The 26,103-nt window shown below is 44.8% G+C and overlaps 1 protein-coding gene across 9 annotated transcripts in view; it reads left to right on the top strand.

Moving 5' to 3' along the window:
* dlg3 (discs, large homolog 3 (Drosophila)) overlaps positions 1 to 26,103 on the top strand; it is a 774,284-nt gene that overhangs the window by 680,299 nt on the left and 67,882 nt on the right. For all 9 annotated transcript variants that reach the window (XM_085998120.1, XM_085998110.1, XM_085998103.1 and 6 more), the window contains 2 exons: positions 6,125 to 6,239; positions 24,110 to 24,286. In XM_085998120.1, the coding sequence (XP_085854246.1) occupies positions 6,125 to 6,239; positions 24,110 to 24,286 (292 nt within the window). The remainder of the gene's footprint in view (positions 1 to 6,124; positions 6,240 to 24,109; positions 24,287 to 26,103) is intronic.

Here is a 26,103-nt window from a genome sequence, read left to right as displayed (position 1 = left end):
TTCAACTGTGGCTAACAAGAGAAGTTAAAGATAGTATTAGGTTAAAGGAAGAAGTTTATAATGTTATCAAAAAGAGTAGTAAGCCTGAGGATTGAGTGGGTTTTAGAATTCAGCTAAGGAAGACCAGGAAATTGATAGAGAAAATAGAAATTGAGAGTATATTAGCAAGAGATATAAAAACAGATTGTAAAAACTTCTATGTAAAATGGAAGAGATTAGCAAAAGGCAGAGACAGGAGAAATTATATAGGGAATAAGGAAATGGCAGAGACATTAAACGAATACTTTATATCTGTCTTCACAGAAGAAGACACAATAAACATTCCAGAAGTCGTGAGAATGAGGAACTTATAGAAATTAGTATGAGTAAAGAAATAGTACTGGAGAAATTAATGGCACTAAAAGTCGACAAATTCCCTGGACCTGATGGTTTATATCCTAGGGTTTTAAAAGAGGTAGCTACAGAGATAGTGGATGCATTGGTTTTGATCTTCCAGCATTCCCTAGATTCTAGAACGGTCTCCTTTGATTGGAAGGTAGCAAATGTAACCCCGCTATTCAAGAAAGGAGGGAGAGAAAAAACAGGGAACTATAGACCAGTTAGCCTGACATCAGTAGTAGGGAAAATGCTAGAATCTATTATTAGGGACGTGGTAACAGGGCACTTAGAAAATCATCATATTATTGGGCAGATTCAACATGGATTTATGAAAGGGAAATGGTGTATGACAAATCTATTATCACTGCAGAACTTCCTCAGGGCAGTATCCTAGGCCCAACCAAATTCAGCTACTTCATCAATGACCTTACCTCCATCATAGGATCAGAAGTGGGGATAACAACAGAAAATGCTGGAAAAACTCAGCAGGTCAGGCAACATCCGTGGAGAGAAATTTGAGTTGACGTTTCGGGTCGAACCCTTCTTCAAAACTGGAAAGAAAAGATAGATCGGAGGCAGGGCTGCGATCGGACAAAAGAATAAAAGAAACAAAAGAAGTAAAAGAGACAATAAAAGGTATTAGAAGCTAGACGAGATGGTAATAGGCTGAGATTAGGTGTAAAGTGTACTGGCAGGGCAAGAGATAGCTGCCAGGTGTGAGAGAGAAACAAAAGGAAAGGGGGACGGGGAAAGGAGTGGAAAAATTACAAGAAAAAATGAAATGGGGGCCGAGCTTATGATCTGAAATTGTTGAACTCGATATTGAGTCCGGAAGGCTGCAGACTGCCTAATCGGAAGATGAGGTGCTGTTCCTCGAGTTTACGTTGAGCTTCCATGGAACAATACAAGAGGCCAAGGACGGTGAGGTCCGAGTGGGAATGGAGCGGTGAATTAAAATGACAGGCGACCGGAAGCTCGGGGTCACCCTTATGGACTGAACGGAGGTGTTCCGCAAAGCGGTCACCCAATCTGTGTTTGGTCTCCCCAATGTAGAGGAGACCGCATCGTGAGCAGCGAATACAGTATACTAGATTGCGAGAAGTACAAGTAAATCGCTGTTTCACCTGGCCACTCGGACCTCACCGTCCTTGGCCTCTTGTATTGTTCCACGGAAGCTCAACGTAAACTCGAGGAACAGCACCTCATCTTCCGATTAGGCAGTCTGCAGCCTTCCGGACTCAATATCGAGTTCAACAATTTCAGATCATAACCTCGGCCCCTATTTAATTTTTTCTTGTAATTTTTCCACTCCTTTCCCACCCCCCCTTTCCTTTTGTTTCTCTCTCACACCTGGCAGCTATCTCTTGCCCTGCCAGTACACTTTACACCTAATCTCAGCCTATTACCATCTCGTCTAGCTTCTAATACCTTTTATTGTCTCTTTTACTTCTTTTGTTTCTTTTATTCTTTTGTCCGATCGCAGCCCTGCCTCCGATCTATCTTCTTTTCTTTCCAGTTTTGAAGAAGGGTTCGACCCGAAACGTCAACTCAAATTTCTCTCCACGGATGTTGCCTGACCTGCTGAGTTTTTCCAGCATTTTCTGTTGTTATTTCGGATTTCCAACATCCGCAGTATTTTGCTATCAGAAGTGGGGATGATTGCTGATGACTGCACAGTGTTCAGTTCCATTCACCGCAACTCAGTTAATGAAGCAGTCCATGCCCGCCTGCAGCATGACCTGAACAACATTCAGGCTTGGGCTGATAAGTGGGAAGTAACATTCACTCCACACAAGTGCCAGGAAATGACCAACGGTATTACCATCGCCAAATCCCCTACCATCCTGGAGGGAGGGGTCACCATTGACCAGAAACTTAACTGGACCAGCCACATAAATACTGTGGCTACAATAGCAGGTCAGAGGCTGTTTCCCCTCATGGGGGAATCTAGACCTAGGGGGCATAGTTTCAGAATAAGGGGTCGCCCATTTAAAACTGAGATGAGGAGGAATTTCTTCTCTCAGAGGGTCGTAAATCTGTGGAATTCTCTGCCCTGAGAGCTGTGGAGGCTGGGTCATTAAATACATTTAAGGTGGAGATAGGCAGATTTTTGAACAATAAGGGAGTGATGGGTTATGGGGAGCCGGCAGGGAAATAGAGCTGAGCCCAAGCTCAGATCAGCCATGATCTCACTAAATGGCAGAGCAGGCTCAAGGGGCCAAATGACCTACTCCTGCTCCTATTTCTTATGTATTATGCAGTGGGTGCCTCACCTCCTGACTCCCAAAAGCCTTTCCACCATCTACAAAGGCACAAGTCAGGAGTGTGATGGAATACTCTCCACTTGCCTGGATGAGTGCAGATCCAACAACGCTTAAGAAGCTCGACACCATCCCAGACAAAGCAGCCTACTTAATTGGCACCCCATTCACCACCTTAAACATTCACTCCCTCCACCACCGGCACACCTTGGCTGCAGTTTGTACCATCTACAAGCAACTTGCCAAGACTTCTTTGACAGCACCTCCCAAACCTGTGGCCTGTACTATCTAGAAGGCCAAGGGCAACAGGCGCATGGGAACACCACCACCTACAAGTTCCCCTTCAAGTCACCGTCCTGACTTGGGAGTATATCGCCATTCCTTCATAGTCGATGGGTCAAAATTCTGGAGCTCCCTCCCTAACAGCACTGTGGGAGTACCTTCACCACAAGGACTGCAGCAGTTCAAGAAGGCGGCTCACCTCCACCTTCTCAAGGGCAATTAGGGCAATAAATGCTGGCCTTGACAGCGACACCCACATCCTGTGAACGAATAAAAAATGAGTTTTTGGAGCCTGTAACCAATGTTCCCTGTAATTTTTTGGGGCCACGTGGCCCCTTTAATGTGTTTTTTTTTCAATTTAAAACCCAGTTCACCGGCTGTGAGGGAGCTCGAGTGCACCTTAAAGGGAACGTTGGTTGTAACTAGCAAGGTAGATAAGGGGGAACAAGTAGATGTAGTGTATTTGGATTTTCAAAATGCATTCAATAAGGTTACAAGAGGTTAATTCTCAAAATTAGGGTTTATGGGATTGGGGGTAATATGGAATGAGGATTGGTTAATGGACAGAAAACAGAGAGTAGGAATAAATGGGTCATTTTCCGATTGGCAGGCTATAACTAATGGAATACTGTAAGGATCAGTGCCTGGGCCTCTTTTTCTGACAATCTATATCAATGACTTAGATGAGGGGACCGAGTGTAATGTATCCACGTTTACTGACGATACAAAGCTAGGTGGGAAAGTAAGTTGTGAGGAGGCTACAAAGGAATATAGATAGGTTAAGTGAGTGGGAAAGAACATGGCTGATGGACTATAATTTGGAGAAATCTGAAGTTATCCACTTTGGTAGGAAAAATAGAAAAGCAGAATATTTTTTAAATGATGAGAGATTGGGAAATGTTGGTTTTCAGAGGGACCTGGGTGTCCTTGTAAACCTCTCTCCTCCTTTAAATTGCTCCGTACAATCCACTCTCTGACTAAGCATCTGCCCTAATATCTCCTTATGTGGATCAGTGTCAAATTTAGTTTGATAACGCTCCTGTGAAGTGCCTTGGGACGTTTTACTATGTTAAAGGCGCTATGTAAATGCAAATTGTTGTTGAATGTTATTTTAATTTTGCTGAATTGCGTTCCTCTGATGTGAATTTCTTCACATAAACAACATCCGAGTCTAAAAAGGTCTGCACAGTGCAAGAGCCAGAGAGAAAGAATTGCAATTATATAGCACCTTATCATGTTTCCCTGATACATCTCAAAAGTCCTTCTCATATAATTATTTTCTTTGAAGTGCAATGACACTGATACATAAACAAATGTAGCACAAACTAATGAGCAACAAAATGAGACTATGGGTAATCGCAGAGCCACATACAAGGAGGAGGGGATTAGAGGGCTGTATACTGAAGAGGATAACCAACGTTATACTGGGAGGGAAGGGACCTTGAATTAGAGGGTTTGTGGGCTGTGTGCCAGGAGGAGTTGTAGGCCTCTGAGCTGGGGTACAGATTGACCAGTAGGAAAAAAGGCAATAATTCAATCCCCTCACTGTTTCATAGTTTGCTTGCAGCAAAATAATGTTGCCGTTGTATGAAATTACTGAGACTTTCCAAGTGAGATTCCCTTAAAAGTTGACTGTAACTTCCCTCCCCCAACAGCTGTTCGTAAATAAAAGTAAGTTATTTGTGTTAGAATCTGGTGTTGCCCCTCCCTCACTGGGCAGTGCTTCTCTACTGGTGCCTGTTCAGGTAGATTCCCGATGAGCAGAGACAGGACTATTTCAGCTGCCTGGCCATCAGCAGGAGCTTTTGAAATAATTGAAGAATCTAATTGCATTGCCAGAAGTGACTGAGTGTATGAAATCTGCCAGTCCATGCTCACAGGTGTACAACCACCCACAGAGGCAAGAGGTTTTGATTCATTCTGACACAATCTGTCCGACACTACATGGTAGATTTTATGAATTAATAGGGTAGATTTTATGAATAGACGGAAAATGCTGTGGGGACGGTTGACCTCCATGCCCAAATTCCTGCTATACACTCCTGATGAATAAAGCTTCACGCCAGAACACGAATTCATAAAATCTACCCTTACAAATCATCACTTCTCAAACTGGGCACTAGATCTATTGGTGTGGAGTGTGATGAGGAGTTGGATGATAAGAATCAATGCTCTATTAACCAGAGTAATATTGTGATTATGGCTGCCCCAGCAGTTTGTGGCGGGGACCGAAGACAATAGCTTAGATCTTCCCAATATTTAATTGGAGGAAATTTCTGCTCATTCAATACTGGATGTTGGACAAGCAGTGTGAGAAATCAGAGGTAGTGGAGGAGTTGAGAAAGGTGGTGGTGAGGTAGCGCTGAGTGTTGTCCGTGTACATGTGGAACCTGATGATGTGTTTTCAGATGATGTCACTGAGGGGCAGCATGTGGATGAGAAATAGGAGGGGCCAAGGATAGACCCTTGGGGGACTCCAAAGATAACAGTGCAGGAGCAGGAAGAAACACCACAGCCCAAAAGTCAACTTACAGGAAACTTGTGCTATCCGGCACCGACGGGACCGAGCTGTTGCCGTTCCCTCAAAACTGCCGGACACACCAGCGTTAATGTTGAAGCATACGGAGCTTTTCATCTCCGTATCTGACAACAAACACTGTTGCTTAGCAACAGCTTCTAAACAGTCGGCCTGTACCTTGGAAGCGTCTCTGTAGCTTAGCAACAGCTTCAGAGAGACTTTCCAGAGCCTGACTGTTGAAGAAAAAGCCACGAGAAGAAAAAAAACCTAACAAAACGGCTCCTGATTTTTGCCGGTGGCTCGAGCTTGCCGGACATTTAGCCTCCGGATAACACAAAGTTTCCTGTACTAGGATTCGCTAATGCTGACAGCTCGAGAGATCATAACCATTAGCTTTAACAGATACCAGCAAGTTTACTTTTGATGTGCAGAAAGTTGTACATATTGCAAGCTGGCATTTATAGGGCAAGTCTTGGACAATATAAAAGCATCTTTATTTCCTGTTGCTCTCCTGTCCTGTGGCAATGACCCAGCTGCCTACATGACTGAAATTGGAAACCAAGTCCCAACATAGGGATTGTGGGTAACCTATGTCATCATTCTGCTCCCTGGCCCATTATGTCAATCAGTTCATATTGCTTCAATTCTGCTGCAAAACCATAATTCTTTCATTTTTTTAATGCAGAGTACAGCCGCTTTGAGTCTAAAATCCATGACCTTCGGGAACAGATGATGAATAGTAGCATGAGCTCTGGATCTGGATCCCTGCGGACCAGTGAGAAACGCTCCCTTTACGTCCGGTAAGTTCGGTATACAGGTGAGGAGATGGGTCATTTCTCTTGGATCCTAGTGAGCAAGAGGTGGTACAGTAACCAGTAATTTAATCAAAAAACAGGCTAACTGCTCAGTTATTGGTCATTTATCTCATTGCTGTTTGAGTTGTTGCTGGCACAGAATGCAGCACTTATCGCCATAATAACGGGCACTGCACTTCAAAACTAATTTGTTGTATCAGTGCTTTGAGTTGTTTGGCTGTGATCAGGTGTTATAAAAATTAAAATATTATTTTAGTATTAAACAATCTAAACTCTTTTCAGTGGATTCTTAATTCATTTATCAACTTACACTGACATCAGTCTCCTGAAGTAGAAGCTAGATCTGAACTGTTGGAATAGTCGAGGAATGCAGTAGGAACATGACTGCAGTATGATTCTTTGCCATGTTACTGATTCAGGTTTACCAGTTTGAGTTTCTTCAACTGAGTAATCTGGGTTCTACAAGAGCAGATTTTTTTTTTATGTACACTGGGTATGTACAGCATACAGCATCAGATTAAATATTGGGTAGACCGAAACCATTGTCTTCGGTCCCCGCCAAAATGTCCGTTCACTAACAACCAATTCCACCCCTATCCCAGGCCACTGTCTGAGGCTGAACCAAACTGTTCGCAACCTTGCCGTCCTATTTAACCCTGAGCTGAACTTCAGATCCCATATACTCTCCATCACCAAGAACACATACTTCCACCTCCGTAACATCACCCGTCTCCGACCCTGCCTCAACTCATAGCTACATACATAGTTACATGGGGGGTGATTTTCTCACTGGAGGCGAGATGGAGGCAGGTTTTGGCTTGGGTGTGTCTGAAACTCGCCTCCACTGATAGTTTTCAAAAAATTGAGATTTTCCCATGATTGGCCAGTTGATTTCAGAGGTGTGGGATGCCCTTGCTCAATTAGTGTTTTGGGACTGAAACTCGCCTCTGTTGACAGCACTTTTCCATTCTGATTTTATGGCTTCTTGCTCCCTTGGCTCATTCCACAGCATTTCTGCTTCTCCTGCACCACCTCCAACATCTTTTGAGATACGTATATTCAATTACAAGGCAAGGGCCTACCCGAGGCTCTCAGATGAGGCGCTGCAAATGTTGTTTGAGGGGGTGAGAACTAGCATGGAGGTGCTCTTCCACTCATCTCGGAGGAAGAGGCCTGCCAAAGAAACCAAAGCTGTGTAGGTACAGCTGGCAAGGGATATAAGCTCCAGATCTGTGTGTAGATTGGGAGACTGTTTCTGTGTATTGATGAAATGCCATCCCTGTTGGAAAGCATTAACATGATTTGATGCCAAAATGTTGGCGTTATGCCATCTGTTACTTAGCCTTAGGCAGCGCCACATTGCGGGCAACGCCACACTTGCGTTATCAGGTTGGTGGCCTGACTGAAAGGGGGCCAGAGAGTCATGTCCATTGTCAATGAAGTCCTAGCATGGAGCCAAGGACATGTGCCAACTTGGCCAACCTATACAAATCTGGCCATGATAAGTTCATCCCTTGCATCCCTGGCAGCCATGTGCTCGCGTGCTGCCACTGCCGCTGGTCAAAACACCCTCCTCCTGCTCCTCAGCTTCCTCCTCCTCATCCTCATCTGAAGAGGGCTGGAACTGAGCCGCTTGCTCATCAGGAAGCTGCAAGCCACGACGCTGTGCGATGTTGTGCAGTGTACAGCAGACCACGACCCTGAATGGTGTATACTGCAGGGCTCCACCTGATCGGTCAAGGCAACGGAAGCGCCCAATAGTCTGCTGTATGATGGACCTGGTGGAAGTGTGGCTGGCGTTGTAGCGCTCTTCAGCCTCGTTAGCTGGCCTCCTGATCGGCGTCATTAGCCACTTCTTCAGGGGGTAGCCTTTGTCACCAAGGAACCATCCATTAAGTTGGTTTGGTGGATTGAAAAGCAGAGGAACATTAGAGTGCCGCAGGATGAAAGAATCATGGCAACTACCAGGGTACATGCCGCAAACATGCAAGAACTCCTTCTTGTGGTTACACACCAGCTGTACGTTGAGGGAGCGGAAGCCCTTTCGGTTGACAAAGATAGCTGGGTTGCGATGGGACGCCCTAAGGGCCACATGTGTGCAGTCTATGATGCCCTGCACCATTGACATGCCTGCCATATTTGCGAATCCAACCGAACGGGCGGTTATACTTGCTTGATCCCTTGTGAACTGGATGTAATTGTGGGACTTAGCAAAAAGGGCATTGGTAACCTGGGTGATGCACCTGTGGGCGGCTGACTGGGAGATGCTGCTGATGTCTGCTGATGATTCCTGGAAGGAGCCTGAGGCAAAGAAGTTGAGTGTGGTGGTGACTTTGACAGCCACTGGTAAGGGGTGTCCACCCGTTCCTCTGGGCACCAGGTCTTGCTGCAGCAGGCCGCAGATCTCTCGGACAACCTCACGTGAAAGTCTCAACCTCATCCTTTGTCTATAAACCCTCTGTGGGGGGTATCTCCTGCGGCGAGGTGCCTCGATGCGCTGGCGCCTTCTGCCCTGTGCAGCATCAGGTGGCTGAGCAGGAGGCAGCTGATGTTGCTGCTGAGCTGCCTGGTTCTGCTGCTGCCCTGGATGGTCCTCATCCTCATCTGAGGTCCAAGGTGAAAGGAAATGAATGTTTTCCATTCTATTTGCAGATGCCTCCTCTGGGGAAGCGCTCATTGTAAGCGGGGCGAGGGTCTTCACAGGAGGTCCCACAGTTGATGGAGTCAAGCTGTAGCACCTCTGACTTCGGAAGGCCTTCTAAAAGTGCTCAGAGACCTTTTAAAGCCAAGGTCTGGCACGTGCAAGTAATCCTTGCTGCAGTAAACGAGGTCTTGTTAGACCTGCAGCAGTGAGGAGGCCACCCACGAGTCAACCCGCCAGGTTTACCTGGCGTGGTTCAGAAGTTGCGTGAAGCACGCCGAAATGATGGGAAATTCACGAGGCCCTCTCAAAATAGGCTTAGAGAGGCCCTTAACAAGCATTTGCAGACGTTAATTAACGCAATGGCCAGCTGGAGGCGGGAGCGTTTCCCGACCTCCAAAACCGGCACCTGCAAAATCCCACGGAGGCGGGTTGGAGTCAGGTTTCGAACCCGACCACATTGATTCTAATTTTCCCGCCTTTCCCGACTCCAAACCCGCCTCCTCCGGCGTCAGAAAATCACCCCCATAGTATTTACAGCACAGAAACAGGCCATTCAGACCAACAGGTCCATACCGGTGTTTATGCTCCACACAAGCCTCCTTATACCCTTCTTCATCTAACCCCATCAACTTATCCTTCTATTCCTTTCTCCCTCGTGTGTTTATCTAGCTTCCCCTTAAATGCATCTATGCTATCATCTCAACTACTCCAAGCTGTCTGTGTGGAGTTTGCACATTCTCCCCGTGTTTGCGTGGGTTTCCTCCGGGTGCTCCGGTTTCCTCCCACAGTCCAAAGATGTGCGGGTTAGGTTGATTGGCTATGATAAATTGACCCTTAGTGTTAGGGGGATTAAATACGTGGGGTTACGGGGATCGGGTGGGATATGTGTCGGTGCAGGCTCGATGGGCCGAAATGGCCTCTATCTGCACTGTGGGGTTTCTGTGATTTCTGTGATTTCTGTGGTAGTGAGTTCCACATTCTAACCACTCTCTGGGTAAAGAAAATTCTCCTGAATTTCCTATTGGATATATTAGTGACTATCTTATATTTATGGCCCCTAGTTCTGGTCTCCCCCGTAAGTGGAAACATCTTCTCTACGTCTACCCTATCAAACCATTTCATAATCTTGAAGACCTCTATCAGGTCAGCACTCAGTCTTTTCTTTTCTAGAGAAAAGAGCCCCAGCCTGTTCAATCTTTCCTGATGGGTATAACCTCTCAGTTCTGGTATCATTCTGGTAAATCTTTTTTGCACCTTCTCCAGTGCCTCTATATCCTTTTTATAATATGGAGACCAGAACTATTCACAGTACTCCAAGTGTGATCTAACCAAGGTTCTACACAAGTTTAATCTAACTTCTCTGCTTTTCAATTCTATTCCTCTAGAAATGAACCCCAGTGCTTTGTTTGCTTTTTTTATGGCCTTCTTAACCTGCGTCACTATTTTTAGGGATTTGTGTATCTGTACCCCTATATTCCTCTGCTCCTCTACCCCATTTAGGCGCACCTTATTCTTCCTACCAAAATGTAATACCTCACACTTATCTGTGTTGAAATTCATTTGCCAATTACACATCCATTCTGCAAGTTTATTAATGTCTTCTTTTACTTTGGCGCAGTCCTCTCCTCTGTATTAACTATTACTCCCAATTTCGTGTCACCCACAAATTTTGAAACTGTACTTCCAATTCCCCAGTCCAAATTGTCTAATTAGTACAGCTACCCTTCTTTCTTCTTTATCCTTTCTGATTATGTTATAACTTGCAATATTTAGTTGCCAGTCATGTTCTTTATGTAGCCATGTTTCAGTTATTCTTACTACATCTGGTTCCTTGCTACGGATTATTACCTCTATTTCCCCCGTTTTTATTTTGAATGCTGTGTACCTTGCTGTACAGGCAGTTTAAGTCACCTTTAATTGTTCCTTTTACTTTAATTTAACAGTCCTTTTATACTTCTGTTTTATAACAGTATTTGTTCCCTGACCGTTTATGTTAGCCTTGTTCCTTACCTTGTTCTGACCTTTACGCTCATCTCCTATTTCTTTTATCTTCAGAGTTACTGTATATTATTTTCACCAGATCCCTCCCCCCAAGTCTTACTAATTTAAAGTCCTATTGACAGCCCTATTTATCCTTTCCGCTAGGACACTGGTCCCATTCTGGTTCAGATGGAACCAGTCCCAAAGGTACAGCTACTTCCTGTCCCAGTACTGGTGCCAGTATCCCATGAAATGGAATCCCCTCCTTCCCACACCAGCCTTTCAATCACGCTTTCACCTTCCTGATTTGCCTACCCCTATGCCAATTAGCACGTGGCTCAGGTAATAATCCCGAGATTGTCACCTGTGAGGTCCTGTTTTTTAATTTTGTTCCTAAATTCTGATATTCCCTTAGCAGGACCCTCCTCCCTTTTCTTCCCTATGTCATTGATCCCAATATGGACCACAACAACTAGGTCTTTTCCCTCCCTTTCGAAGTTCCTCTCCAGTTGCTCCGAGATATCCTTTACCTTTGCACCTCTGCTGCTGAAACCCTCATCTATGCCTTGGTTACCTCTAGACTCGATTATTCCAATGCTCTCCAGGCCAGCCTCCCACATCACACCCTCCATAAACTTGAACTCATCCAAAACTCTGCTTCCCATGTCCCAACTTGCACCAAGTCCCATTGCTCGCTGACCTACATTGGCTTCCGGTCTGGCAACACCTCGATTTTTAAAATTTTCATTGTTGTTTTCAAATCCCTCCATGGCCTCATCCCCTCATTATCTCTGTAACCTCCTCCAGCCGTATAACCCTGAGATCTCTGCGCTCCTCCAATTCTGGCCTCTTGCGCATCCCCGATTTTCATCGTTCCACCATTGTTGACGATGCCTTCAGCTGCCTAGGTCCTAAACTCTGGAATTCCCTCTCTAAACATCTCTACCTCACCAACTCTCTCTCCTCCTCCTTTAAAATGGTTCATAAAACCTACATCTTTGACCAGACTTTTGGTCACCTGTCCTTAGCATCTTCTGTTTTTATTTCAGATTTCCAGCATCCGCATTATTTTGCTTTTGTATTAGTGTTTATTTCACTGCCACTTCACTTCTAGGAAAGCCCACCTTGAAGAAGTTCTGCTCTTCCCTTCGACGGGATTTCCGTTTGGCTCTTTTACCTTGTTCATCTTAATTTCTGACGAAAGGTCATTGATGTTGAGTCTGTGTGTCCCAGTTATGTTTAGGATCAATCACTGGACACAGACAACAAGAATAACTTTTAACAGGTCTTTACTATTCGGAGGTCAGGGCTGAACTGCCCAGCAAATCCCTACACAACCCTTATATACCGGTGTGGTCACCACCGGTATTACAGTATTACAGTATACAGCAGCCAAGAGAAAGTAGTACATCTCTTCAGGTAGTTCTCTTAAGGTGGAACAGGTTACATACACCACAATCCTCCCTTTTTAGCTTAACAGTTATATCCCCATTTAACATAACATAATAACATATATACATATACAACTTCATGCAAAACAGTTCAAAGATTCAGTCTCTGAGGAGGCCTCCTGATTCGAGTTGGATAACGCCTAGCAGGGGTCTCTGATTCTCGTTGCTGGGGTGACTCATCTAGTTGGTCTCTTATGGATTGGACATCATCATCAGGTACATTCACTTCTGAGGTAGATGCTTCAGGTTCACTAACTTCTTCCACGGTTATCTCTGCCGTAACCATGGGTTCGACCCTTGTTCTCGATTCTACCAGTTGGTCAGCATGACGCTGTATTACATTTTCACCAATATCTACCGTGTACATCAGGGGTCCTTGTCTGGCCTGAATTGTTCCAGATTGCCATTTCTCGTTTTTATAGTCCCGGGCTAACACTGGTTGTCCTATTTCGAAGCTCCGAGTGGTCTTGTTATTTATATGCTGGAACTGTTTGTTTTCAACTTCCCTCCGCACATTTGGTTTTAACAAGTCCAACCTGGACCGCAACCTCCTGTTATAGAACATCATGGCAGGACTTTGGTTTGTCACTGCATGAGTGGCGTTTCGATATGCCAGTAGGAATTTGTCCACCTTGTGTTGTAGTGGAATCTGATCTTCGCTCATGGCCTTTATTGCTTTTTTAAACGTTTGTACAAATCTTTCAGCCAACCAGTTTGTAGCCGGATGATATGGGGCAGAGGTATAATGTTTCACCCCATTCTTCTTCATGAATTTCTGGAATTCTTCTGACATGAACTGCGGTCCGTTGTCTGAACATATTTGTTCTGGCAATCCATTTCTTGCAAATATCGTTCTCAGCACCGCGATCGTCTTTTCCGAGGTAGTGGTAGTCATCTTAATCACTTCTGGCCATTTAGAATGTGCGTCCACCGCAATTAAAAACATGGAGTCCATGAATGGACCAGCAAAGTCAATATGTACACGTTGCCATGGGGTTGAAGGCCATTCCCATGGATGCAGCGGTGCAATCGGAGGTGCATTTTGCACTTTTTGGCACCCTGGGCAGCTTTTCGTCAGATCCTCTTATCTGTTGGTCGATACCCAGCCACCACACATAAGCCCTAGCAAGGCTTTTCATCTTGACTCCCCCCAGATGACCTTCATGCAGTTCCTTTAGAACTCTCTCTCTTAACTTAGAGGAATAATCACCCTTGTTCCATACATCAATGTTCCTTGACAGACGGACAGCTGTTCTCGTCTCGCTGAGAATGCCGGTAACAGTGGATCACCATGTGCTGGCCATCCCTTCACTGTCACTTCGTAGACCCTGGACAGTGTCGGGTCGTTCCTGGTTTCTCTTTCAATACTTGCATTGGTGACTGGTAAACATTCGATGATGGTCGAGTGAAATAACTCAACAGGGTCAACCGTCGGTGCCTCCTCCTCTGTAGGTAGTGGCAGGCGCGACAGCCCATCAGCATTACCATGCTGCTTTGTACCTTTGAATTCTATCTGATATTGATGTGCTCCTAGGAAAAGAGACCATCTCTGGAGTCTCTGTGCTGTCATCACCGAAACACCCTTCTTAGGGTTAAAAATGGATAACAACGGCTGGTGGTCTGTCAGAAGCGTAAACTTTTGGCCCTGCAGGTAATGATTAAACTTCTTTACTCCCCACACAAGGCTGAGAGCCTCCCTATCTATCTGAGCATAGTTGCGCTCAGCAGAGGTCAATGATCTGGATGCGAACGCAACTGGCCTCTCCTGGCCATTTGGCAACTTGTGTGAGAGTACTGCCCCGATACCATATGGAGAAGCATCACAAGCCAAACGAATAGGCAGCGTTGGGTTGAAGTGAGCCAACACTTCCTCTGAGGTGATCAATGCCTTGCTTTTGCGAAAGGCCCTCTTACAGTCCTCGCTCCACTTCCATGGTACTCCCTTCTGCAAAAGAGCGTTCAGCGGGTGCAGCACCGTGGATAAATTTGGCAGAAACTTATGGTAATAGTTAATCAACCCTAGAAACGACCTCAATTGGGATACATTATCCGGAGCGGGAGCCTTCACAACAGCTTCGATCTTGTCAGGAGACTTATGAAGCCCATCCTGGTCAATGACATGACCACAGTACGAGATCCGCTTCTGAAAGAACTCACATTTCTGGCGATTAACTCAAAGTCCATATTCTTTCAATCTGGTGAGCACCAGTTCCAAGTTTGCAAGGTGTTCCTCGTCATCATCTCCTGTAATCAGAATATCGTCCAGGTAACATTGTGTGCCTGAAATTCCCTGTAATACCTGCTCCATGGCCCTCTGCCAAATTGCTGGCGCTGATGCCACTCCAAAAACCAGTCTATTATACCGGTACAAGCCTCTATGCGTGTTGATCGTGAGATACTGGCGTGACTCTTCCTCAACTTCCATCTGTAAGTACGCCTGCGCCAGGTCTATCTTGGTGAAGTGTTTCCCGCCAGACAACGAAGCAAAGATATCCTCAATCCGCGGAAGCGGATACTGCACTGTGTGAAGCACCGGATTAACAGTGATCTTGAAATCTCCACAGATGCGAACCTTCCCCGGTTCCCCCGGCTTGTTGCTCGATGAACGCTTCATGACGGGAACAATGGGCATGGCCCATTCACTCCAGTCTACCTTAGATAGTACTCCTGAACGTTCTAGCCCTTCCAGCTCAGCTTCCACAGCAGGTCGTATCGCATAAGGTACCGGTCTGGCTTTGAAAAATTTCGGGTTTGCATGTTCTTCAACCTTGATGTTTGCCGTAATTCCTCTCAGTGTTCCCAGTCCCTGTTGAAACACCTCTTTAGCATCGTCCAATATTCTGGACAATCGTTTAGGTTTGACATCTTTTTTACCGGAATCTACCGTTAGTGCTTTTAAGGAATGCCAGTCCATATTTATTTTCCTAATCCACTCCCGTCCCAGTAGTGGTGGACCTCCCTCAGGTAGCACATATAAGTCCATTCCTCGGCTTTCTTTGCCCTTGTGGACCACCTTTACCTCTATCTTCCCGATGGGGTATACTCTTTGCCCCGTGTATGTTTTCAATACAATCTCCGTATCCTGTAGGGGAATATGTGGGAACAACCTTTTGTAATCTTGCTTATTCATGACCGTCAATGCCGATCCAGTGTCCAATTCCATCTTCACTTGGACTCCTGCTATCTGAAGTGTGACCCAAATTGTTTGGAGGTCTGCTTCCTTACCAACATTGTGTACTCTTAGACTACCCAGTTCATTACTGCTGGAGTCTGAATCTGACTTCTGTTCGTTCGAACTGTTCTCTGTCACCTTGTGCACCTTTCTGCACTTTTCCTGCGGTGACTTTTTGTTGCTGGTCTTATTTCCTGACCGGCATACTTTAGCTGTGTGACCAAGCCTGCCACATTTTCTGCATTCCTGATTTTTGAACCAGCACTGGTTCTGATCGTGCGTTGTCTTTCCACAACGATAACATTTTACTGTACCCAAGACCATTTGATTGGTGCTGAGTTCCGGTGACCGTAGCTGCATTTCCGCCGTGCCTCTCGCTGCGGCTTCTTGCGATGCTGCAATAGTGACAGCTTTATCAAGCAGTCGCTTTTGTGTTCCTTCTTTTAACAATCCACACACAAATTTATCTCTCAGCGCATCTGCTAGTCCTGTTCCAAACTGACAGTACTTCGATAGCTTACATAGTTCAATTAAAAATTCAGCGTTGCTTTCGTCTTTCAGCTGCGTTCTTCTGTAAAATTTAAATCGTTCTGCTATCATCAGCGGCGTGGGGTTTAAATGATTTTTCAGGACAGTAACAATATTCGCGAAAGTCTGATCCGCCGGTTTATTTGGTGATAGAAGGTGCTTCAATAGCCCGTATGTCTTCGCACCCATTGAGCTTAATAAGGTTAGTGCTTTCTCATCATCTGGTACCTTATTTGCTTTACAATAAACTTCCATGCGTTCTACATACGTGGTCCAATCTTCGATATCACTATCAAAGGTATTAATGCTCCCATGTTTAGGCATCCTTGCAAGTTTTTAAATTTTTCTTTTTCTCAAAATGGCGGCTTCCCGCGCTTGCCTTCTTCCCCCGCCTACTAAAATGGCGGCTTCCCGTGCTTGGCGGTCTTTCCCGCGCTCGTCTTCTTCCCCCGCCGACTACAATGGCGGATTCCCGCATTTGCCTTCTTCCCCCGCTGGCTGCAATGGCGATTGCCTTGCTGCTGCCGTTCTCGCCTCCCCAGCGGTTCTCACTCCCCGACGCTGCTTTGCCTCGCAGCCCCGCTTGCAGCCCGGTCCTTTACACCAGCTGCGTTTGAATTCTCCGCGGCTCTCGTGCCTTAAGCTTCTCAACTCCCCGACGCTGCTTTGCCTCGCAGCCTCGATTGCAGCCCGGCCCTTTCTACCGGCCGTGGTCGAGCTCTCCGCCCTTATTCCTCCGTTTTCCCTCCCCTACTCCACAGCCAACGCGGCCGACTTTCTGCTCGTGTCGCTGATCGGCTTACCCACCACCGTGGTAGAAGGGATGATCACTGCCTGTCGCTGATGGAGGGCTTCGTGGTCAGAATTCTTTTTCTTTTTAACCCGGGTTCTCGATGCCTCCCGTGCGATGGTGCTCAGCAGGATGATGAGGGCGGATGCCTCTTCTCGACGCCCGTTCTGAGGACAAAGCTGCCTTGGATGTAAAATTGCCACAGGGTAAGATCGGACTCGTCGCCACTGTTGAGTCTGTGTGTCCCAGTTATGTTTAGGATCAATCACTGGACACAGACAACAAGAATAACTTTTAACAGGTCTTTACTATTCGGAGGTCAGGGCTGAACTGCCCAGCAAACCCCTACACAACCCTTATATACCGTTGTGGTCACCACCGGTATTACAGTATACAGCAGCCAAGAGAAAGTAGTACATCTCTTAAGGTAGTTCTCTTAAGGTGGAACAGGTTACATACACCACAATTGACTTCAAATGTTAACTCTGTTTCTCTCTCTACAGATGCTGCCTGACCTGCTGAGTATTCCCAGCATTTTCTGTTTTTATTTCTAATATTTCCTTATGTGGCTCAGTGTCAAATTTGTTTGGTAATGCACCTGTGAGGCGCCTTGGGATATTTTACTATGTTAAAAACACTATATATATGCAAGCTGTTGTTGCATTGCATGCACTGAAAAATACACATTACATATAGTGGGTATATACAGAATATAGAGGGCAAAATGCAGAATCAATGTACAGTGGGTACATACAGCACACGTGGCAAAATACTGAGTACATAGATATACAGGGCAAAGTACTACATAAATATACATTGTGCATATTCAAAGAAGTATTTGGTACAGTACAAAACCAGTGCATACCCCTAAAAGGCAAAGGCTCCACTTGTGTGGCTAAGCAACCATGGTCAACAAATGAGGTAAGAGACAGTATATCAAGATAAAATAAAAGGCTTGGACAAATGCAAATAAAAGTGGAAATTGAGGGAACTGGGAGAGCTATAAAAAGCAACAAAGTGATGCAAAGAAAGTAATGAGGTGCAAAAAGAGGGGGGGGAGACTTGGAAGGGACATCAAAGGTAACAGTAAAAAAATTATAAATATATTAAGAGTGGTAAAGGGGAATGTGGGCCCATTAAAGATGGGTGCAGGCGAGACTACAATGGACAATAAAGAAGTGGCAGACAAACAAACCTGACTAGTGCTGCACATCACTCCTCCAGTGGTTCTTGACCCTTTTGGTTTTCCCATTTATTTTAAACATTTCAACAGCTTTAGGCCTGTTTTACAAAGTCCATCTTGTGATTGAGTGTTGTTCTTGGCATGGATACAGGAAGTTGTGGCCTAATACATTGATTTATATGGTGCAATATCACGTTTCTACAAAACAAAGTTTGCCTCCAAAACAATGATGACCACTTCAAAAATAATTCATTGGCTGTGAAGCATTTTGGGATGTTCTGAGTACATGAAAGGGGATTCATAATTACAATTTCGTCCTACTTTTCAGAGCACTTCATGTACACTGAATGACTTCAAAGTACATTTGCTATTATTGTAAGCAAACGTGGCAGCCATTTTGCTAGGTTCACTAGATTGATTCCTGGGATGAGAGGGTTGTCCTATGAGGAGAGATTGAGTAGATTGGGCCTATACTCTGGAGTTTAGAAGAATGAGAGGTGATCTCATTGAAACATACGATTCTGAGGGGGATTGACAGGGTAGATGCTGAGAGGTTGTTTCCCCTGGCTGGAGAGTCCAGGACTAGGGGGCATAGTCTTAGGATAGGGGGTCAGCCATTTAAGACTGAGATGAGTAGGAATTTCTTTACTCAGAGGGTTGTGAATCTTTGGCATTCTCTACCTGAAAGGGCTGTGGATGCTTAGTCGCTGTGTATATTCAAGACTGAGATAGATAGATTTTTGGACTCTAGGGGAATCAAGGGATATGGAGATCGGGTGGGGAAGTGGAGTTGAGGGCGAAGATCAGCCGTGATCTTATTGAATGGCGGAGCAGGCTTGAGGGGTCGTATGGCCTACTCCTGCTCCTAATTCTTATGTTCTTACATTCTTTGCACACAAGGTCCCGCAAACAGCAATGAGATGATGCATCAGTTAATCTCTTTTTATTATAATAATTTCAGGAAAAATGTTGGCTAAGATACAGGAAAAACTCCCTGCTCTTTGTATAGTGCCATGGATAATTTCATATCCACCAGAATAGGCAGACAGTGCCACAGGTTAAAATTTCAACCGAAGAATAGATAAGATAAAATAAAAATGCTGTTTGTAACATCCTCATTCAAATCCTGCACAACCAATTCAGAAGGTGCAAACAGCTGGGAGCCATGTGACATTTAAATAAAACACACCTTGTACTCCATTAGGGAACGGATGAAAGCTCAAACATCAATGTGCTGTGCCATGGAATGTGGAACATGGACTCTTTCCTCCTGTTCCTCATACTTGGTTCATGATCTCAACTCTCCCATCAGGGAGATATCCTAAAGGAGCAATGTGAAATCATGGAAAACTGTTCAACAGCAGACTTGTCTGGCACACATGCCAGCAGCCAGTTACATAGTGAAATTGGCTGAGGTTTGCTAGTGGTCAGTTGCCCACCTTCTTGACTTCAAATGGTGTGTTGCAAGCACAAGCTTAAGGAGAGAAACAAACTAAATACAGTACTGCGTAAAAATTACATTCTGAGCCATCCAGGCAAATACACTGAGCCACAGAGCAGGAAAGTCCCAAATTCGCTCCTGCTCTGTGCTGAGATAGCTGATCTCAGCTAGGGCAACAATTGGGGCACTACAACTCAACTCTGTGTCCCTGGGCTAGAAACAGCAACTGTGAATCTGTATCACAGCAAGAACCAGTACCATCCAGAGAGGAAAGAAGAAAGTTAGAGGAAGGAAGGAATGAGCTATGCACCTGATGAACTGTGGTATTGTGATTGCTGCCATTGCAATCAGTCGCTACAGTGAGTGCGCTCCCCTCGCTGCCTGCACTGTAAACAAAAATGAGAGTGCATGGAATTGGAGACAACCTATTGGCTTAGATAGGGAATTGGTTCGGAGGTAGGAGACAGAGAGTAGGGATAATGGATATGTACTCAAATTGGCAGGATGTGACTAGTGGTGTCTCCTAGGGATCTGTCCTGGGGCCTCAGCTTTTTGCTGTATTTATAAATGTCTTGGATGAAGTAATAGAGAGCCGTATATCTAAGTTTGCTGATAACACTAAGTTAGGTGGCACAGTAAATAGTGTAGATGGGAGCAGAAAGTTGCAATGGGATATTGATAGATTAAGTGAGTGGGCAAAACTGCGGCAGATAGGATTCAATATAGAAACATAGAAGATAGGAGCAGGAGTAGGCCATTCGGCCCCTCGAGCCTGCTCCGCCATTCAATGCGATCATGGCTGATCATCCAAATTCAGTACCCTGTCCCTGCTTTCTCCCTATATCCCTTGACCCCTTTAGCCTTAAGAAATATATCCAACTCCTTCTTGAATATATTTATTGAATTGGCCTCTACTGCCTTCTGTGGTAGAGAATTCCACAGGTTCACCACTCTCTGGGTGAAGAAATTCCTCCTCATCTCTGTCCTAAATGGCTTACGTCTTATCCTTAGACTGTGACCCCTGGTTCTGGACACCCTGACCATTGGGAACATCCTTCCTGCATCTAGTCTGTCTAGTCCTGTTAGAATTTTATAAGTTTCAATGAGATCCCCTCTCATTCTTCTAAACTCCAGCGAGTACAAGCCCAATCGACCCAATCTCTCCTCATACATCATTCCTGCCATCCCAGGTATCAGCCTGGTGAATCTTCGCTGCACTCCTTCCATGGCAAGAACATCCTTCCTCAGGTAAGGCAACCAAAACTGCACACAATACTGGTCTCACCAAGGCCCTGTACAACTGCAGCAAGACATCCTGGTTCCTGTACTCAAACCCTCTCGCTACGAAGGCCAACATACCATTTGCCTTCTTAACCGCCTGCTGCACCTGCATGCTTACCTTCAGCGACTGGTGCACAAGGACGCCCAGGTCTCGTTGCACTTCCCCTTCTCCCAATCTATTGCCATTCAGATAATAATCTGCCTTCTTGTTTTTGACACCAAAGTGGATAACCTCGCATTTATCCACGTTATATTGCATCTGCCATGCTTCTGCCCAATCACCCAACCTGTCCAAATCATACTGGAGTTTCTCGGCATCCTCCTCACAGCACACACGCCCACCCAGCTTTGTGTCATCTGCAAACTTGGAGATATTATATCTAGTTCCCTCGTCCAGATGTTGTGAATAGGTGGGGTCCAAGGACCGATCCCTGCAGTACCCCACTAGTCACTGCCTGCCACTTGGAAAAAGAGCCATTTATTCCAACTCTTTGCTTTCTGTCTGCCAACCAGTTCTCTATCCAAGTCAATACCTTGCCCCCAATCCCATGTGCCTTAACTTTACACGCTAATCTCTTATGCGGGACCTTATCGAAAGCCTTTTGAAAGTCCAAATACACCACATCCACTGGTTCTCCCTTATCTATTTTACCAGTTACATCCATGTTGACTTTGTCCGATCCGGTCACTGTTTTCCAAGTGCTCTGCTATTACATCTTTTATAATGGACTCTAGCATTTTCCCCACTACTGATGTCAGGCTTACCGGTCTGTAATTCCCCGTTTTCTCTCTACCACCTTTTTTGAACAGTGGGGTAACATTAGCTACCCGCCAATCCATGGGTACTGTTCCAGAGTCTATCGAATTTTGGAAGATGACCAGCAATGCATCCACTATTTCTAGTGCCACTTCCTTAAGTACCCTAGGATGTAGATTATCAGGCCCTGGGGATTTATCGGCCTTCAATTCCGTCAATTTCTCTAACACCATTTCCCTACAAATGCTGATTTCTATCAGTTCCTCCCTTTCATTAGACCCTATGTTCCCCGACATCTCTGGGAGGTTATTTGTGTCCTCCTTTGTGAAGACAGAACCAAAGTATGTATTTAATTGGTCTGCCATTTCTTTGTTCCCCATTATAAATTCCCTGATTCTGACTGCAAGGGACCTACGCTTGACTTCACCAATCTTTTTCTCTTCACATATCTATAAAAGCTTTTACAGTCAGTTTTTATGTTCCCTGAAAGCTTACTCTCATACTCTGTTTCCCCCCTCTTAATTAATCCCTTTGTCCTCTGTTGAATCTTAAACTGCTCCCAATCCTCAGGTTTACTGCTTTTTCTGGCCAATTTATATGTGCTCTCCTTGGATCTTATGCTATCTCTAATTTCCCTTGTTAGCCATGGTTGAGTCACCTTTTTTGTTTTATTTTTATGCCAAACTGGGATGAACAAATTCTGTAGTTCATCCATGCGATCTTTGAATGTTTGCCATTGCCTATCCACCGTCAACCCTTTGAGTGACATTCCCCAATCAATCCTACCCAACTCGCGCCTCATACCATCGTAGTTTCCTTTATTTAAATTCAGGACCCTAGTCTCTGAGTCAACTACTTCACTCTCCATTTTAATGAAGAATTCTATCATATTATGATCACTCCGACCCAAGGGGCCTCGCACAACAAGATTGCTAATTAATCCTTTCTCATTGCATAATACCCAGTCTAAGATGGCCTGATCTCTAATTGGTTCCCCGACAATGGTTCCAGGAAAGTGTGAGGTCCACTTTGGTCCTAAGAAAGATAGATCAGATTATTTTCTAAATGGCGAGAGGCTAGGCACTGTGGATGAGCAGAGAGATTTAGGAGTTCAAGTACCGAAATCACTAAAAGCTAGTGGACAGATACAAAAATTAATTAAAAAGGCTCATCTAATGTTGGCCTTTATCTCAAGAGGGCTGGAATATAAAAGGGTGGAAGTTACAGGTGTACAGAGACCTGGTTAGACACTATCTGAAGTACTGCATTCAGTTCTGAGCACCCCACCTCAGGAAGGATATATTGAGTATGGAGGGAGTGCAGTGCAGAGTTACCAGAATTATATCAGGGCTAAAAGGGTTAAATTATATGGACAGGTTGTATTGACTAGGCATCTATTCCTTAAATATAGAAGATTAAGGGGTGATTTAATTGAGGTGTTTAAGATGATCAAAGGAGTTAATAGGGTAGATAGAGAGAAACTATTTCCTCTGGTCGGCAATCCAGAACAAGGGGACATAACGTTAAAATTAGAGCTAGGCCATTCAGTGGTGATGTCAGAAAGCACTTCTTCACACACAGTAGTGGGAATCTGGAACTCTGTCCCCAAAAAGCTGATGAGGCTAGGTTAATGTAAAATTTCAAAACTGAGTGTGATAGATTTTTGTTAGGTGGGTAGATGGAGTTAAGATACAGATCAGCCATGATCTAATTGAATGGAGGAACAGGCTCGAGAGACTGAATGGCCTACTCCTGTTCCTATACTCATATGCCCAATTGTGTATCTGTTTATCAGTGTGATTAGTTTAATAATGTTTGTCTTCTCGCCTTGTAACATTCTTCAGTGGCAACTCTCGGATATAGGAATTACAAAAATGTCACACTGGTGCAGTGTTGACTGACCGTGTAGTGGGGTGTACTGTACCTGACCTCAGAATGCTTGATGGGGCATTATAGAGGGAGCTTCACTCTGCATCTAACCCATGTTGTACTTAACATGGAAGTGCTCCAGGGAACAATAGGGGTGATTCCGCAATCCAGCACTTCCAGCAAGGAGCATTGCTCATCGGGATTGCCTTCTGAGAACTTGCGGAGGCATGTTATATTTTCCAATCCATTTAAATAATGGTTGTAAAATTACATGCTGCATGACGGCTATTTTTTGAGGTGTGCTCCCTGTGACCGCCATTCCCTACTGAGAGTGCTGGATCAGGGAATCGCCACCAATTTTTAGCGTTTTTTCTCTGCATCTTACCTATGCTGTACGTAACCTTGGAGTGCTTGATACTGACATGTAGGTTGGAAAGTGCTCCATTTATAAGCATTAATATCCTTCAACTTTAACATAAACCTTTCTCTTTTGCAAATTTTTAATACAATTTTTCCCACTCTTGTTCAGATCTTTGGAGGATATGTTGTGTGTGTTTGATCTTAGCCCAGTGAGGACTGGTGCCTACATTTAGTTATTTTTCATTGGGGCTAACATCAGAGTCTGGGGCACTAGTTCCCAGGTCTCTTTGTGTATCATTGCTCTGTATTTGCAGTTGTTATCTCATTGCCCTGTAGCTGTTGCATAAATGCTCTCTATCTGTTCTGAGCTCACTATCTCTTGTACTGTTTGTTTTTCAGAGCTCTCTTTGACTATGATAGAACCAAGGACAGTTGTCTGCCAAGTCAAGGGCTGAGTTTCTTGTATGGTGATATTTTACATGTCATTAATGCCTCTGATGATGAATGGTGGCAAGCGCGACTTGTTACACCTCATGGCGAAAGCGAGCAGATTGGCGTCATACCCAGCAAGAAACGGTGAGTGAGAAACTCTTATACTGACACATCAGTGAATTGAATCACCCAACTTTTCAATTTGCTTTTTGCTCCCAAAAGGACAGTAAAGCCGTTAGATTTGTACATACAACTCAAACCCCTGGCACAATTCCATTCCCTAGCCACTGATTCCATCCACCTCCCTGGCCATTATCTTGGGCTGAACCAGATTGTTCGTAACCTTAGTGTCCTAATTTTAACCCTAAACTGAGCTTCCAATCCCATATCCTCTCCGTCTCAAAAGTCTGTTTATTTCCACCTCCATAACATTACCATCTCTGCCCCTGCCTCCATCCGGCTGTTGCTGAAACTCTCATCCATGCTTTTGTTACCTCCAGACTTGACTATTCCAATGTTCTTTGTCAGGCCTCTCATCTTCCACCCTCCATAAACTTGAGCTCATCCAAAATTCTGCTGTCTATAATCTAATCCACACCAAGTCCCACCCACCCCTGTGCTCTCTGGCCTACACTGGCTCCCAGTCCAGCAACACCTCGAATTTAAAATTCTCATACTCGTGTTCAAATCCCTCCACAGCCTCACCCCATCCTATCTCTGCACCCTCCTCCAGTTCTATAACCCTTCAAGAACTCTGCATTCAAAAGGCACGATATAAATGCAAGTTGTTGCTGTTGAACTCTGCATTCCTCCAAGTCTGGCCACTTATGCATCCCACACTCCCTTCACCCCAGCATTGGCAGCCGTGCCTTAGGCTATCTAGGCCCGAAACTCTGCAATTTTGTCACTAAACCTCTCTATCCTCCTTAAAACCTACCTCTTTAACCAAGCTTTTAGTCACCCCCTCCTAATATCTCCCTTTGGCTCAGTGTCAATTTTTGTCTGATTATGCTCCTCTGAAGTGCCTTGGGATGTTTTCCTATGATTAAGGCGCTATATAAATGCAAGTTGCTAGTGTTCATTGTTCAGTGGATAAGTGTTTGTTTTTGTGATGTTGGCCTAACAGCCAAGTGTATGTACGATTACTTTTGTGAAAGAAAGTAAATTTATATACTACTCTGATCTGATTCTCTGCTGGTAGCACAGAGCCTCGCTGGTGGCATGCGCAGGGTGTAAAATCTGGTGCACCGCCCTGTAGTGTACCAAATTCTCAAAGTCACAATTTTTAGGGCAGAAAGGAGAAAGCACCTCAGACAAGTACAACCCATACTTAAATAGTAAAATTATTCAAATGAAGTCCTGCACTAAATTCCACGACTTTGGGTGAGGCTCTGTGACCAGCACACATCTTGCCCATATAAAATAGGCACATGTCTGCTCAACTGGCATGGCCAGTTTTGGCCTAATTATTAAAGCATGGTTGTTGGCATTTCAGATAGTGTTTAAATGTTGGGTTTTCTTTAGGCAATGTGCATTTATCAACTTCTGCATTGAATTTCTTGCATACTTTTTCCCCGTGTCCTTATGCCTTTATGCTAAGCATTACTTTTGTGGAGCATTGTCAATTACTGCTGAATTATAGGTCGCAGCTAACAAAGTTTTGAGGATGGGAATTTTTTTGGCTTTTTCCATTGTGTTGCATTAATCAGCTGAAGAGCAGCTCACAAGCGTGTAAAATCTTCACGTTCAAAGACACCTCAGACAGTATATTTACAACTATCAATACCCAAGCACCTGTCTTTACAGACCATTACACATCTACAGCAGAGACCTGACTTTGCCAGCTCTGCTTCACTGCTAAGCCAACTGCTGCAAATTGACTCACCAACAACCTCAAGGCTCCTCCCATAGTTCTGAAGGTCACAACAGCATTGAGCTTTTATGCAACATTTTCTTTCCAG

This window comes from Somniosus microcephalus, chromosome 1 (genome assembly GCF_052327205.1).
Source record: "Somniosus microcephalus isolate GS21.2 chromosome 1, FLI_Smic_1.0, whole genome shotgun sequence".
Taxonomy (NCBI): domain Eukaryota; kingdom Metazoa; phylum Chordata; class Chondrichthyes; order Squaliformes; family Somniosidae; genus Somniosus; species Somniosus microcephalus.
This window is presented reverse-complemented; position numbering and strand designations above follow the sequence as displayed.